At 38.0% G+C, this 16,290-nt stretch overlaps 2 protein-coding genes and 1 long non-coding RNA gene across 5 annotated transcripts; all 3 read right to left on the minus strand.

Annotated features, from left to right (window-relative positions):
* Nucleotides 1–1,026: 1,026 nt before the first annotated feature.
* LOC116200687 (receptor-like protein 14) lies at nucleotides 1,027–6,453 on the minus strand. 2 transcript variants are annotated; one of them, XM_031531540.1, is made up of 6 exons: nucleotides 6,006–6,453; nucleotides 4,667–4,816; nucleotides 4,433–4,571; nucleotides 3,649–3,798; nucleotides 3,409–3,549; nucleotides 1,027–3,305 (listed from the first exon to the last, which is right to left on the minus strand). In XM_031531540.1, exons 3-6 carry the CDS (start codon nucleotides 4,548–4,550, stop codon nucleotides 2,860–2,862), a joined length of 855 nt encoding a protein of 284 aa, XP_031387400.1. In that variant the 5' UTR covers nucleotides 4,551–4,571; nucleotides 4,667–4,816; nucleotides 6,006–6,453; the 3' UTR covers nucleotides 1,027–2,859. The 2 variants fall into 2 exon arrangements, with proteins under 2 accessions (XP_031387400.1, XP_031387401.1); XM_031531541.1 differs by having other exon boundaries at nucleotides 4,667–4,828.
* LOC116199402 (receptor-like protein 1) lies at nucleotides 1,121–2,800 on the minus strand. The gene has a single exon (XM_031529740.1). The coding sequence runs from the start codon at nucleotides 2,798–2,800 to the stop codon at nucleotides 1,121–1,123; it is 1,680 nt and encodes a 559-aa protein (XP_031385600.1).
* A 7,827-nt stretch (nucleotides 6,454–14,280) lies between the features above and the next one.
* LOC116200688 lies at nucleotides 14,281–15,553 on the minus strand. Of its 2 annotated transcripts, XR_004155721.1 has the most exons (4): nucleotides 15,167–15,553; nucleotides 14,853–15,075; nucleotides 14,555–14,699; nucleotides 14,281–14,480 (listed from the first exon to the last, which is right to left on the minus strand). It is a non-coding gene; the product is annotated as an uncharacterized LOC116200688 (long non-coding RNA). The 2 variants fall into 2 exon arrangements; XR_004155720.1 differs by lacking the exons at nucleotides 14,853–15,075; nucleotides 15,167–15,553 and having other exon boundaries at nucleotides 14,555–14,842.
* Between the last annotated feature and the right edge of the window lie 737 nt (nucleotides 15,554–16,290).

Here is a 16,290-nt window from a genome sequence, read left to right on the forward strand (position 1 = left end):
TGATGGAAAAATCATTTAAATTTGATTTTCATTTTATCAACAATTTGTTCCGATATAAACCGATATGTCATTTAAAATAAACGTGAGCTCAAAATACATAAATTAAAAAAAAAAAAAACACACACACACACACGAGAGGCATGAGAAGGAAATGATGTATGATAGAAATATTCAACAAGCCTCGTGAACAATCCGAGCAGATCGGCCACTTGAGGAACTTCCACCAAATTCGCCATAGTCAATCCCACAAATACAAGAAAACCAATCAAATGCCTGCACATGAACCACAACTCAGCATTGTACATATAATTGAAAGCTACCGGGACAAGGATTAGTCTCAATATATATACAAGCGTCGTGATCGCACCGATATGATTCGTTTGAATCACATACTTTTCACCATGATTCTTTCTTACATCAATGATCCTTTCCTTGCAAAACTGCTAGAAGAAATTAATTAAAAATGTGAAATTCTAAATTTTCTTTCGATTATCGTAATAAACTGGGTTTTAATAGGTGGGATTTTGATGACAGTTAGTCGTTAGGCAAACGTCTAAATTAACAAAAAGCCAACAGGTGGCCTCAATTAAGACTCTCTCCACTAAATTTGTCTCCCAAAAAAATACATCGTCGGTTGCCCTTAAGATACTCATATCGCAGGTCCACGCAATTTACCATTTTTTTTTTTTGGGTGCCGGAATCGCTTAAGGTTGCCTTGTCACGTCAAAAACATTTTGTCCAACAAAATTGGAAATTTAATTTCCCGGTAACTATATGCGCTCGTACTCATGGATATCGGTCTCGAGATCAATGGTACTTGGAGCAAAATGTTAATTTCTTTATTTATTAAAATTTTGTGATCTAGATGAGCATCATAATTGAGAGGGTGCATTCACAAGATAAATAATGCAATTTAGGTGGGCTTGTTGGGCAGGCCCAGATCAAATTGTAGGGGCACGGCCTAGTACGTTATTGGGCTTATGATAGTTAACTTAATTAGAGCTGTTTAACTTAATTCAGTTCGAATGCAATGGCCAACCATAATCATAATATAACCGAACCATTAAAAATCAGTTATAACCGGTTTACATAAAAAGAAACATCAGAAACATAAAATTGCTCATAGAAAGTGAAAGTAGGGGACGTGCCTATAGATGAAATTAAAGAAGAGAGTCCTATAGTAAGAGCTGAGGTAGAGAAATAAGACAGTTCCGAGAAATGCCACAGCATATGATCCGGCAAAGCTCCAGGCAAAGGCTATTTTGAAGGAGTCCTCTTGATGCTCTGCAGGTGGTGGTGGTGCTAATGTTGATCCCTCCGTACTGTTGCAAGTTCCCAACGGCGGTCCGCACAGGTAGGGGTTACCTTCGTAACTCTCCCTCGTGAAAGTCGCAAATTGCTTTTTTTGCTCCGGTGTCCTTCCTGACAAATTGTTGTAAGCAACGCTGAATATCGATAGACTATAGAGTTCTATCAATTGCTGTGGTATGTCGCCACTTAAACTATTGTGGGAGAGGTCCAGACACTCTAATTGGTCTAAATTAGAGAATGTAACCGGTATTGATCCAGTCAGATGATTGTGCGAGAGGTTCAGAGAATGGATATCACCCAAGTAGCCAAGCTGGAGGGGAATGGACCCGGACAGATTATTGCAAGAGAGGTCCAGCCCGGACATGTGTTCCAACACCACACCTTTATATGTTTCATGTCTATTCTTTGACGTGAACTCCACTTCTTCAGGACTGTCCGCAATAATATCCATATTAATCCCAACATATATAGGTGTTTTCTCACCATAAAGGTTAGGGAGCCCCACCATCGGAGCAGAATTGGGTATTTGAAATGTTCCATGAGGAGCTTGTGAATAATTCCCAAATGCCAATTTATCGAAACATGAAGGAATCCTTCCAGAAAAATTATTGTGAGAGAGATCCATCATGCTTATATTGCGAAGTTGGCACAACTCCTCTGGTATTAGACCTTCAAAACTATTTCCTGCCAACAAGAGAGCCCTCAATTCTGAGAGAGAACCAAGCCAAGATGGAAGGACACCTGACAATGCATTGTTGCGAAGATCTAATGTCACCACGGATGAAGCATCATGAAGAAATTCTGGTAATGGTCCCCTAAGGTTGTTTTTTTGTAAATGCAAGTGTGTTATTCTTGAGGCATTGACACAGGAAGGCATGCTGGGACCGAGATCATTACCAGAGAGGTCCAAGTACTCAAGTTCCAGCTTGCAAAAGCTCAACGGCAAGGTGCCCCTGAAGGAATTATCTGCCAGTATAAGGACAGATAGTTCTTGAAAGCCTCCAATCCAATTTGGTATGGGTCCCGAAAATTCATTGCTGCTCAAGTCTAACATATATAAGTAAGAGCTATTAAGCAACCCCAATGAAATCTCCCCAGAAAACCGATTGTTGGCCAAAGATAGATGAAACAAGCCTGACAAGTTTGCTGCTCTTGGTAGTACATGGCCGCTCAAACTATTGTTTGACAAAAGCAAGTGCAATAGTGATTGACAATGCAGTAGTTGCTCTGGTAGCTCTCCTACGAATTTGTTACTCGACAAGTCTAGAGACTGCAACCGTTGGGTCGACGTGGGGCAAAGTGAGGAAGGAATTCTACCTTTGATGGAATTCCTGGACATGTTTAAATACTCTAGTCTTGGAAAGATGGAACCAAAGTAAGGAGGGAGCTCTCCTTCAATAGAATTGGAGGACACATCGATCTCCTGTATTCCATCATTGAAAAGGCTGGAATTCAAGTTGTTTAAGTTACCAGAGAAAGAGTTGTCCATAAGATTGAAGACTTGTAGCTTTGTGTTATTCTCTAGTAACCAACTGGGGAACTGCCCTCCTAAATTGGTGTAGCTGGTTCCAGTACTACCAGGTCCTGCTGCTGCATTAGAAAACTGGGAACAAAGCCATGCGGTTTGTCAAAAATGCAGTTTGATAGGCCGAAATGGATTAACTGATGTGACGAAGCATGTGGAGCATCCCCCGTCTCCAGTGTCAGTCTATGGCTGTTGTCTCTAAGATCGAACACTTTGAGCTCAGAGTTATTAGCCAATGAAGCAAGTGAAAACGAGCCTTCAAAAGCGTTCCCGGAAAGAGATATATATTCAAGAGACCTGTGGCTGGAGAAGAGGGAAGGTGGAATGGCACCTCCGAAATGGTTATCAGAAAGGCCGAGTGTATAGAGGGAGGTCATGTTGGAAAGGCAAGGTGGGATGCTGCCCACGAAATCATTTCCACTAATATCCAACTCCTCAAGGCCCGTCAATTCACACAAGCTTGTTTTACCTGCCACAAGTTAGAAAATGCTAATTAATTATTGTTTTACCTGCCGCAACGACCTTTAATGCTGCCCAAATTAATTAAAACAGAATGTTTTCAGAATGCTTGCCTTCAAAAATTGAGTCATTCAGATTATTCCACCCGATTGATAGGTGTTTAAGAGATGTCATATTCCAAATGATCGAGAGCACATCCTCGCTGCTCAATAGAGGATCATTCCGCGAAAGATCAAGTACCTCTAGCTTCAACCCTGTCATACATATGCATGCATGAACAAAAAGTTTTTACTTTATAAAATTAAAAATAAATAATCTACATTTTTTTTCCTACTAACTAGCAAGGTACATACCTTTAAGATTATTCAAGTGCTCCAGTGAATTTTCATTTAAATATAATTCCGTGAGAGAAGGTAGCCCATCCAAGTCCGGGACTTTCTTCAGGTGATTGTCTCTTAAATCTAGTGATCGTAGGCTTTTCAACCTCAAGGTGTTCGTAAAACCTACAAGCACATATATATGTATATGTACATATGTAGGCAAACAAAAAGTTCCACGAGTCACTCCATGAGAAAAGGCTAATACTAGATAATATTAATTTTGAAGGGTTGGGAGGATTTATCAAAATCTCTTGATTATATCATAGTCGTTCTTTTGGTTGTGTGGGGGGGGGGGGGGGGGGGGGGGGGGGGGGGGGGGGGGGGGGGGGGGGGGGGAGTTTAGATACTTTCACGGCAGTATAATAATTCCTCCGTTCCTCATTCAATTAGTTTTGTCCTATTTTATTAAACGTGTAAGTATTAAACTAGCTTGTAATTAGTTAGGTCTTCTATTAAGGTACTCATATATATATATATATATATATATGTATGCTCATATTTGATTTATTTTTGTTAGTATGCAAGATATGAACAAAGATGTAGATCATGTCAATTTGATGATAGCAATCGCCAAAAAGAAAGCCAGTATGTGGAGTTAACGATAAATGAACGAAATTGAATAATCACTAGAGATCAATGAGCGCAAGCGAGGAACAGGCAAGGCCATTCCCGTCCAGTGGTTGTTGAGTACTTATAGTTCCTCGAAAGGAAGGAACAAGGACGCATCAAAAGACCATGGTATTTTCAGAATACTTGCCTTCATATATTGAGTCATTCAGATAATTCCATCCGATTAACAGATGTTCAAGAGAGGTCATATTCCAAATGATTGAGAGCTGATCCTGGCTGCTCAATTGATAATTTCCCAGAAACATCGAGTGTCTCCAGCTTCAACCCTGCCATAAATATACATGCGTGAACAGGAATTTTTACTTTGTAAAATTAAAAATAAATAGTCTATATTTTTTCTACTGACTAGTAAGGTACGTACCTTTAAGATGACTCAAATTCTCCAGTCCATTATTACTTAAATATATTTCCTTGAGAGAAGGTAGCCCATCCAAGTCCGGGACTTGCGTCGGGTCATTGCCACTTAAATCTAGGGATCGTAGGTTCTTCAATCTCAAGGTGTTCGTAAAACCTGCTTGTATATCTATATATGTTATATATAGGCGAGACGAAAAGTTCACAACCCTTCACATGAGAAACGGCGAATACTGCATATACTATAGGGGTTAGGAGGATGAATATAGCTGAAATTTTTAGCAAAATTATTTTAATTGTTTCAAAGTTTTTTCTTCTTCTTCTTCTTCTTCTTTTTTAAAATAATCTTTCCCCCTTCACGGCGGTGAAAATCGTTCCTCCTTTCCCATTCAACTATTATAAGGCTTCTATTTACAGTCATATATAGGTGGATCAAAAGCAAACTCAATATTGTTGAAACAATACTTGTAGTTTCGTAACTTATATTTTGTTGGGGATAGAGTGTAATAATGGATATATATATATATATATGAGAATTACAAAAATGATCAAGTTTGCTTTTTTTTTAATGGAATCTTATAAGTTTCAATATAGTTTTTCCAGTCCTAGAATGTTTGCTCCATTACACACTTATGGTTCAAATTGTAACTACACATTAGCCAGTACCGACATAGATGTAGATAACGTCGAATATTATACAAGTGTCATCAAAATAATTACATGAAATATATAAAAAATTAAAATAATTGAAAAATAAAAAATTTACAAAAAAAATAATCCATGCAGCGGGCTGGGTGATTCTTATTATCTTTTTTATTTAATTTGGGAGCTGGAGGCAACCCAAGGGACCACCTCCCCCTCATTGAGGTTGGCGGAGGATGCTCTGGTCGTCGCGACTTCAATGAAGGGTATGGTGGTTGTTGGGGTGGCCACTACCAGCCCCCAAATCGAACAAAAAAGAGAAATGAAGCCTTAAAATTGGAAAGTCACGATGAGGAGGAGCTGGGGCCTCACTGGCAGCCACCATCCCCTCATTCGACGTCGCTAATCACCCTCTCATTCGAGGTCACCAACGGATTTAGTGGTGGCCGCTGATCTCAAATGAGGGGTGATGATCGCCAGTAAGGCCCCACCGCCCCTTACTCATCGTTCTCCTCCTTGTTTCTATTTTTTTTTTTGAAAAGCCATTATTGTTGGGTGGTTGCCAAGGACGAGTCCCTCGCTGTAGCAGCCACCCAGCCCGACCTAGAAAGTGTTGGGTCTTCTTTTTCTTTGTTTTTTTTTTTTTTACTTTTTGTTTTAACTATTATATTAACTTAATCATCAGAGAGAGAGAAAGAGAGGACCTGCAAGGCCATTCCAGCTCAGGTCGAGAACTTGTAATTCGTCTAAAGGAAGGAACAAGGATGCATCAACAGACCACCGCATCTGATGAATTGTGTGATTGAGGTGGAGCTCGGTCACCCGCATAGTATTGGCAACATTGTTGCACTTAATATCCTTCCATCGGCAGCAATCTTGGTGATCGGCATGCCACGAGGGATTCGGGAAGTTGAATGCGGCTTTGAGGTTAAGCAACCCAACTCTCTCATCTTCCGTGCAACCTAATGCCCTCCCGCTCAGCTCACAATCTAATAATAATAATAATATCATCGTCACCATCGTAGTCCGCACAACACATGATAAACGCACTAAACTCAACTTCATCCTGATCAAATCTCTGTTCCAAGAAACACTGATATAATAAGGATATGTAGCCTTTCTCAAGAGCATCGTAGTATTATTATATTATAGCATATTATATATATACATGATATGATTCGAGGTCCGTCGGCATGGTAGGGGGAGTGGGTGGATTTTCCCCACTCGTGGTCCCCCCAATTTTTTTTTGGAAATTTTGTATTTTTTTTCTATTTCCCCTTTTCTTTTATTATATTATAGTCGGATTGTTTTCAAAAAATAGTTTTACCCCAACTTTTATTTACAAATATTAGATGAAATTTCATACTAGAGGTACTAAACATACAAATTACGATATATGTAATATTCTTTTTCAAATTTTTAGTTCATGAGTGCAAAATCTTTTCCCTCTCCTTTTGTTTATTTTTCTTCTTTTGTCCAATATTTTTAATCTTGGCCCGACAAAGTAGTGGTGTAACCTATTTGATCCACCAAGTCAGATGACCAATCATTATGTTTGCGAATTATTCCTTAAAAAAAATATAATGTCATATTTTATGCCATATAGTGTATCAGTTTTTCTCATTTTTTCTCGCTCACTATTAAGATTTGACATCACGCATTTTACTTTATTATCTCTATCCATTTTACATTTTTATGAAGAGTTATACATGCATCATATACTTTTCTATATAAATATTTATTCATAGACACAGACTTTCTTCGTATATATGACATCTTTCTTAAGAAATTATACTGATTAAACATATACTTTTTGAATTACAGGTAATACATTTTCTCCCTTTATCTATATGGAAAGAGCCAATAATGAAAATTAATTTTGTTGTTAATTTAGTTTCATAAATTTATCAAACGTAAACATTTTTATTTTCTTAAAGTCCATCATGTCTTCTTTTACTTAATATTATTTTCAAATTTTATTCGTACCTCTATTTTTATGAGCAAAACTATTCAAAAATTACCAATTTAACACATTCAAAACACAATCCATGAAATAAAAAGAAAAATGATATCATAGATGATAACATCTTTATAAAAGAATTAGATTATTTACTATTAAGAGTTCATAATTTTTAAAAATAAATAATTTTACTATTAGTTTCAGTTATGCAATATTGATCATTATACGGACGATTATGATGAATAAAAAAAAAATTCCAACGCGCAGGGTCATCGCTAGTATATATTAATGTGACAACATCCACGCACTTACGTTGACGAAAAATAGAGACAACATAGGAGTCATCAGTTGTTTTTCCTCGTAAGTCTTTCGAGAAAATGATAGATCTTGCATTATTGGAAAAGGTTATAGAGGACCAACTTAATACCGTTTGTGGGAGTTATAGTGGAATTGTTTCATTTGGTTTAGTTGAGGGGACATTAATTGACCGTTGATGTTCTAGTCAAGCATCACATTCGTGTGTGAAATAAGTTGAATTCAAGAATATGAAAAATCAAACATATAGAAATATAAAAAAGCGTATCCGTATTACACACGGTCTATTATCACAATTTTTCTTTATTTGTTTAAATTCTTTTTAAGTATTTCTTTCATAATTTTATAATACGTACATAGAATTTTCAGCAATTTAAAATGATATTTATTAATTAATCTTAATTAATGAAATTGATAAGAATTAAAAAAAAGGGGAGAAATGGGGAGCTGGGCGTGGGAGAGAGCAACAATTCGGATTTGTAACCGCGAGGAAAGAGAGAGGAGAAAGCATGGCAGAGGGAGAGAAGGCGAAAAAAAAAAAGGGTAGCGAATGGGGTTGGTTGTTTTTGTAAATTTACAATCATATTCTAGATTTTAGAATATGTGGGGTCCTTAATATGGTTGACGGGAGTTGGTGTGGTGGACATTATTGAATTCATCACAGTTTGACGTTCAAGCCAAGCGTCTTATTCGCGTGGACAATACGTTCGATCTAAATATCGATATTGGTCGCAGAAGAAATAAACTGTTGTTCAGAATTAAAGTCTTGCTCCTCTTTCATGTCAGCCCACGGGGAAATGTGTTGCTTTACTAACTTCTTCCGTCGAGAGCACGGCCAATTGACCAATTACAGGCCTGGTAATAATTGTTTCTTTCTTTTTGACAATTGTTTAATTGGCATTCCGGAGTCAAGTCTTCTCAAGATGCCAGCTAGCTAAAAGGATGCATGATTGATAATCTTCAAATTCTACAGTAATAACCCAAATTACAAGTCGACAGCCCCATTTCTCACGTAAAACCAAAATGGACAGGGCCTTCCTACAAAAAGATACAACTGAAACTACCGGAGACTCAAAATTACTTTAAGCGAATTAGGAGCCTAGCTAGAGAATTAAGATGGTGGAGTTGTGCATACGGGGTGTGTGGAAGTTGTTGAGAGTCGTATTAAAGGAAATTCACAGAAAAAGTTGGCAATATTCAAAAATAAAAATAAAAATAAAAGGAAAAGATGAAAAGCAAGAATATCAAAGAGATCGACGCGTGTGTTTTGATATGTGAAATTCACAACTTGTTGCATGTAAAGTTATGTGGAAGTCTGATAGGCACGGTTATAACCTTACCAGAGACATCCCTTCTACTTGCGAGCCTCGAGTACTGGAAAACAGTCGATGTGATGACTTTTCGTATCGTTTTCCACAGACGACACCAATATAAGGATCTCGGTTTTCAGCCTTTGATCACGTGCAAATCACGAGTCTCGAGTGACCTGCAAAAGAAAAATGAACAGGAGAAAATTCCAATTTCCCTCTCCGATGCTTAAATAAGAGAACGTACAGAAAAAAGGTAAACGAATTGAAGCGGAGTGGTATTTATAGAAGTTTTGATTTTCTTGTCCCTAATAGGAGTCATAGTGGAATTGTCTTCATTTGGTTGAGTGGACATTAATACACAGTTGATGTTATAGCCAAGCATCATATTTGCATGTCGAATTAATGAGAAATCAAACATATAGATACATGAGAGCTTGTAAGGTATGATACAGAGCACTTAATTACTTAGTATCCTTAGCCAGAAAAATAACAACCACCATATGATCCAAGAAGGCTTCCATTGGACGGCATGTCTGAAGGAATGGGTTTCTCGTCTTTCGTAAATTCCGTGTTATTTCCAGCATGACAAATGCGGTACTCAGTGTTCTGCTGCTTGGACTAGTCCAAGTCGCAGGTACGCTCCAGACTAAGGATGAAGGTGGTCGGACAAAGCTATGCCAAGAAAGAATTCGCCATCACTAAAAGCAACTAACCAAGTTGGGTCGTAAAATCACAACTGGATCGCATGAATTAACCCATAATGCTCCCGGTGCGGTGATGAGGTAATAACATTGCAACCTGTGAATTGCACCAATTTTAAACGTAGTCTTCAGATGTTGAACATGGGATTTGGTACTTGAGACCAGAAAGATTCGCAATTTCGAATCATCAAACCAAAATCTATCTGTGGTGAGCCAGAGGCAGCACTTGCAGCATGGTATTGGTCGGGATTGGGGATTACCAAATTCAGAATCAATTTAATAGAAAAAGTGGCCTATTGTATTGCACGCACGAGGCCCAGCTTAATCTGCTTTGTCATTTAATTTTCTATTGATTTCTACCCTATATATTATCAAGATGCGGATGTTCTTGGGTATATGGTTCGCATGATTAGAGCTTTTCCGTGGGGGGAGAAGAGCCTCAGCAGTGATCATTCAAGTTTGTCTCCCCTGGGCTTGTATAATCCCACGCGAAAAAATAGAATAGAAAAATAAGAGTTTATAAAAAATTAAGTATCACAACTTCTTGTTAGCTACTTGATTTTTTTTTTAATTTGAGATTGACCTAATCTTATAGGTCAAGCAAAAAATTTTGCAGCTTGTTCGTCTCAGCTCTATCATCGACCCACAAAGTAGAGATAATATAGGATTCATCAGTTAGTTTTTCCACAAGTCCTTCGAAAATGATAGATCATGCATTACTGGAAAGAATTATAGCAGATCCATTAATTGACAGCCAGACATCATATTTGCATGAGGAATAAGTTCAATCAAAGACAAGAAAAATCAAACATATAAGAATACAAAAGGGATATTTTGCATTTAAAATTTCTTTATCTATTAAAACTTTTAGAAAAAAAAAAGTATTTCTTTCATAATTTTCTAATATGCTCATAGATTTTTTACCATTAAATGATTTTTTAATTAATCTTAATTAACGAAATAAATAAAATAAAAATAAAAATAAAAGAAGAAGAAATGGGGAGGTGGGCGTGAGTGAGAAGCAATTCGGATTTGGAACCGTGAAAGGAAGAGAGAGGAGAAGGAAATGGAAAAAGAAAGAAGGATTAAGGATTTATTCTTGTAAATTTATGAACATATCTTTGATTTAAGAAGGGTAATTAATTAAAATTGGATTGGTTTAAGCAGTTCGGCGCTTGTTCCGCTCAAGCAATGTTCTATAACACATATGAATACCAGAGTCTATACCGAAAAAGTTACACTAAAACCATTCTTCTCCCTTCTAATAGCGTGGACGATGAGAGTTCATAACGTCTAATCCAATACTTTGGTACATGTGGGGTGGAAAGCTCTCTATGACAGCATCTAGGGAATGCATTACTCTAGTCTCACATAACTTCTTTGTTATTTCTGGCATGACAAACGCGTTACTCAAGGTCGTGTTGCTTGGACTAGTCCACCTAACAAGTTCGCACAGAGCGATGCCTAGAAATTGAAGTCTCCAACTCTCCATTACTATAAGAAACTAACCAAGTTGGGTCGTGAATCAATCACACATGGTCCTCACACTCAGCTCACAGTCTAATAACAGTAACATCATCACCATCATAGTCCTCACACATAACATACACGCACTATAAACTCAACTTCATCCTTGATCAATCTCTCCCGATAACACACACATATGAATATATTATGCAGCCTTGTCAAGCAGCGTGTAATGATATATACAGTGCCAACATCCACGCTCTCACCCTAACAGAAAGCACAGCATATAAAAGTTATAACTAAACCCAAACTTAATATGGTTGACGGGAGTTGGTGTGTTGGACATGGTTCTGTAGTCTCTCTGCTGGGGGAACATTAATTGAACAGACTTTGACGTTCAATCCAAGCGTCATATTCGCGTGGAAAATACGTTCAAACTAAAGATCGATACTGGTCTCAGAAGAGATAAACCGTTCTGAATTGAGTCTTGCTTCTCTTTCATGTCAGCCCACAGAGATACGCGTTGCTCTAAATAGCTTCTTCCATGAAGCACGGAGAATTGAATGTTTATTTCTGGCCTCGCAATAATTTTTTTTCTTTCTTTTTGACATTTGGCTTAAATATTACCTGCCAAGCGAAACTATAGATCGAGCTCAGTTAACTGTGGTGTGGTATGCATCACACCGTAGCAACCTATAGCTTGAAAGGTCCAGACTCCTCCCAGGAATAAGTGGTAACGATTTGAACCATGTATGGATCGTAATTGATTAGTTGGATTACAGCCTCATGCTTTAGGTGGGGCTCGTTGGACCAAGCCCACTCAGTTCACAATCTAAGAACAGTAACATCACCACCATCACTGTCCTTACCCATAAACGCACTAAACTCAACTTCATCCTGATCAATCTCTCCAAATAAACAGATAAACTTAAATGATCATACCTCACAATGATGTGGTAAAAAATAATCGGTAACAAATATGAATAATTAATGCAACCTTGTCAAGCAACTTGTAATATGTACAGTGCCAACATTCACAAGCTCGCCCTGATGGAGGGCACATAATATATAAGGGGAAATTCTTCAGAAAAGTGGCTGAACCTCCAATCTTATTTTGTCTTTTTCTGAGCATGTCGTACTCCAATTCATTGGTGTCGTATTTCGAAAGACAGACTCCCCAGACAGTCGACTACATGTGCGTACGGTCGTCATATTCACGTGTAGAATATGTTCAATATCTAAAAGATCGATGTTGGTTGCGAAAGAGATAAACCATTATGAATTAAGTCTTCATATCAGCAACATGAAGAAAGTTGTTACAATAAATAGCTTCTTCCATCAAGCACGGAGAATTGAATGTTTATTACCGGCCTCGCAATATTTTTTTCTTTCTAATTGACATTTCGCTTAAATACCTACCAAGCGACTACAGATCGAGCTCAGTTAACTGCGGTGTGGTATGTATCGCAGCTTAACAGCCTGAAGTTTGAAGGTCCATACTCTTCTTAGAAATAGTAGCACGTATTGGTCTATTAAGATGAGAGAATAAATGTGACACTAGGGAGGTAATCTCTCGCTCACGGATGATGAAAGTGGTCATCCTGTGGCAGAGGCCCGGACACGTACTCGAAAATGTTAACTTTGTAATGGGTTCCAATGAATCTACATGAGATTCTACCGATCTTTCAACATTAATTCATTAGCTTACTTTTCCACCTTCACGGACCCATGCGTGCATGTACATCAATGAATATCGAAGTCACTATTTCACTGTTTATAAAACTAAACTAATAATCGATCAGGCAAGAGGTTCTACTTCACCACTTTCAATTGGGAGGTTAATTGGCATTCCAGAGTCGAGTTGTCTCGAGATGCCAGCCAGCTAAAGGGTGCATGATTGACAATATTCGAATTCCGCAAATAACAACCCAAATTACAAGTCGACAGCCATTTTTCTCTCACGTGAGAGTCAAAATTAGTTTAAGCAAATTACAGGACGATATTTATCGACTCCTTCGAGTTTGAGCAGAGACCCTCTAAAGCTGTTCCTCGACAAAGGGTCCGTACTATATGAATTAAGGAAGCATGGACAAAAGCAGAATCATAGACGTCATCTGAGGAGAACCAGAAGCATGGTCCACCAACTGCTTGCTTGTATAAAAAGATAGTCAAGCTATTTGCTTCCTGTCTCTCACCTCCGGAAAAATCAAACGAACCCATCAAGTAAAGCCTGTAAAAATTTTATGTACAGAGGACTTATAGAATTAAATAGATTACGAAAATTCATAACTTGTTTGATTTTATAATAGGATTTTAAAATCATATTTCAATTTAATTCTATCCACAACAAAACAAAATAATTTATACAAAGTCAAAGGATGGGTCCTATTTATATCACTCATTTTTTTCACAACAAAATAAAATAATTCATACAAAATCAAAGGGTGAGCTCTATTCATACCACTCGTTTTTAAAATCAAAATCTAATTGTCAAAACGAAGCTTAAGATGTGAAGATGAGCAGCAGGATTTTTCAAACTTTGTATTGATTGAAAGCATTTATCTGCAAGATCAGAGAAATAGCTGGATCTTCTTCTCCGTGAAACACAAAATCATTCCATTGACATGGAAGAAGAATGGAGACGAATGTATGAATAAGAAGCCAGTTATCATGATTGAGAATACCTGCAGCAAATGAGAGTGGCGATAAACTAACACGAATCTGTTGAATACAAATGAGAATTATTCCTAAAGCAATAAATAACGTTGACAAAATATTACTGAACGGATCTGGAAATAACCCAAGAGTCAGATTACTTTCTCTTTTTTCTTTTTTCTTTTTTTGTCTGCAAGAGTCAGATTACTCACTTTTGAAAGAACACATATATATTGTTATATATCTACAACAGCAAAGTTTATTTGAATTGTTCATTTTCTTAGATGATGATAGAGTTAGCTATGACATCTATCTGAAGCTAATCAAATAGGTGGCAAAAACTGTATCCCTGGATATAAGTCAGATTGTTATTATGCATGCTGCTACTAACATAAGCACATCTTTATGCGCCGAGACTTTCCTCGATTTTATTATGAAACAGAAAGTTTAAGAGGACGGAAAGGCTGCAGAGGAGGGAGAGAGTGCACCAAGAAAATATGCAAAGTAGAGGGAGAACGGGGATGTCAGATCCTCATATGCACGCACGACAACTCAGCATACACACATCCGAGATCGTAGAGCACTCTTGCAGGATCATAATATATAATCACAGTACAGGAAGCAGTTGCTAAGATCCTCAGTGCACAAAAGCCAAAACAGAATTTACATGCTTTAAAATCAGTTAATTCATACTCATACCCTCCTGCACGCTATACTTGTCTCCGATGATAATCGATCCAAACCGAAAGTTCTTCACCAAGATGCATCTCACTGTACCAAAAAAAAAACGTAAGAGAATGATATACATTTAATTACAAAGGGATACCCAGGTATCATTATCTGACCTCTTTATGCCAACCTAATCTGCTTTCACATATCCTAATATCAAGATGCGGATGTCCCTGAGCTTGTTTCGCATTATGAGAACTTCGGTGAAGAGCCTGAGCCATTCAAATTCGCCTCTCCCTGATTTGTTCCATAAAATTTCTCCTGGAATTCAGCATCCGGTAAGGGGACGGAACTCCAATAAAGGAAACTCATGTGCTGTCTTGCGGCTTGCAGTCGAGGAGCTGCTTAATTTATATAATAGAGGCAGAAATCGAGAATGGAATGGAACTTCAATAGATAATAGTCAGCGCTCACCATTGTAGAGAAATGATTTATATGGAAAACAGCACATTGATGACTGGTTGGTGGTAAAATTTCATCTAATGTTATCCCAGGCAAAAGAACAGCGGCGTTTCGGAAGGGAACTGGCACTCCGACAGGACTCACAGGTATCCTGATGTTCTCAGTTGAAGACAAAGGGCCATAAAAATAGTAAGTTTCACCTAGCATTACTTCACATTACATTTTCCGATTCTGCCTGTTGGTATAAAAGCGACAAATCAGGACAGGAAATTCAGGGCATAATGAGACCAAATCAGATTTAAAATAATGGTCTCTAGCTTCCGAACCTTCAGAATAAGTAACCATGCAGTCTCTGTTGTCCAGTCCACATTCTGTTTGCTGATGCCTAACCTGCTGAGTATACTAATCCAAATCCCACTGGTAACAGTACATGTGAAGAATAGATGATCCCTGCTCTCCTTATTGTTGCAATCAGGACAGGAAATTCAGGGCAGGCAGTTCGATGTAGGGGAAAAACGATAAATGCAGGTCTTTAGAAGAAGAGCCTTTTTCCTAGGGAAGGAGTTCGACAGCGGCATGCAGAAATTTCTTAAGCCTCTTATTGGCAGTTCTCTCTCTCTCCCTCTCTCCGGTTTTTTTTTCTTTTTTTTACATAAGTGTTGTTCTATTCATTACTCAAATATACATCGGTCATTACACCTCAAGGGTCCTAACACTTTTACTTCCCTCCGCACCAGATCACTTACAGGAACAACAAATTATACCTGCAAACCAGATGGCTTTGTTCCAATTCACCTCAACACCTCTCGCGAATCGCTGGCCAACCCGTGTTGAATACTTCCTCACCCACGCACAAGGCACGTGCCTTAGTAGGGGGACAGTGTTGGGGACATGATTTTGGGCCCCGACCCAGTAAGGCCCAGCGACGAGCGCCAGCCCAACTAAGGCCCAATCGATCCATATGTGAGGCAGGCCCAGACATCTCAAGCAAGGCCCATCAGCGAGGCCCGTCCAAAAGGCTTATAGTATTATAGGAAATCTCCGCAATTCCGAGATATACTCCATAATACATCGAGGTATGGGATATGGAAATATATCGGGTATCTCTTCATGGTGGTAACATAATTTATCTCTAAACCCTCTATAAACACATACCTTTTACATGCTTCTAAAGTTAATTGACAATTCGTACTCTTTTTCCTCACATATAAGACTCATACTAACTTGAACTTGAAAAGAGAAATCGGGAAACCACTCCCAAATTTTAAACCTAAAATAGACAATGATTTAGCACTCACCAAATTGAAAATCCTTTGAATCATAGGAAACATTTGTGCTTGCAACGGTCGAGTTAAACTTGCAAGCCAGAAGGAAAAAAAGAATTATGTTTTAAAATATGTTCCCCATTTATCCTTAGTGGACTAGCTCAGCTCAATATGAATTAATCAGT

The sequence above is a fragment of the Punica granatum genome, chromosome 3, assembly GCF_007655135.1.
Source record: "Punica granatum isolate Tunisia-2019 chromosome 3, ASM765513v2, whole genome shotgun sequence".
Classification (NCBI taxonomy): Eukaryota; Viridiplantae; Streptophyta; class Magnoliopsida; order Myrtales; family Lythraceae; genus Punica; species Punica granatum.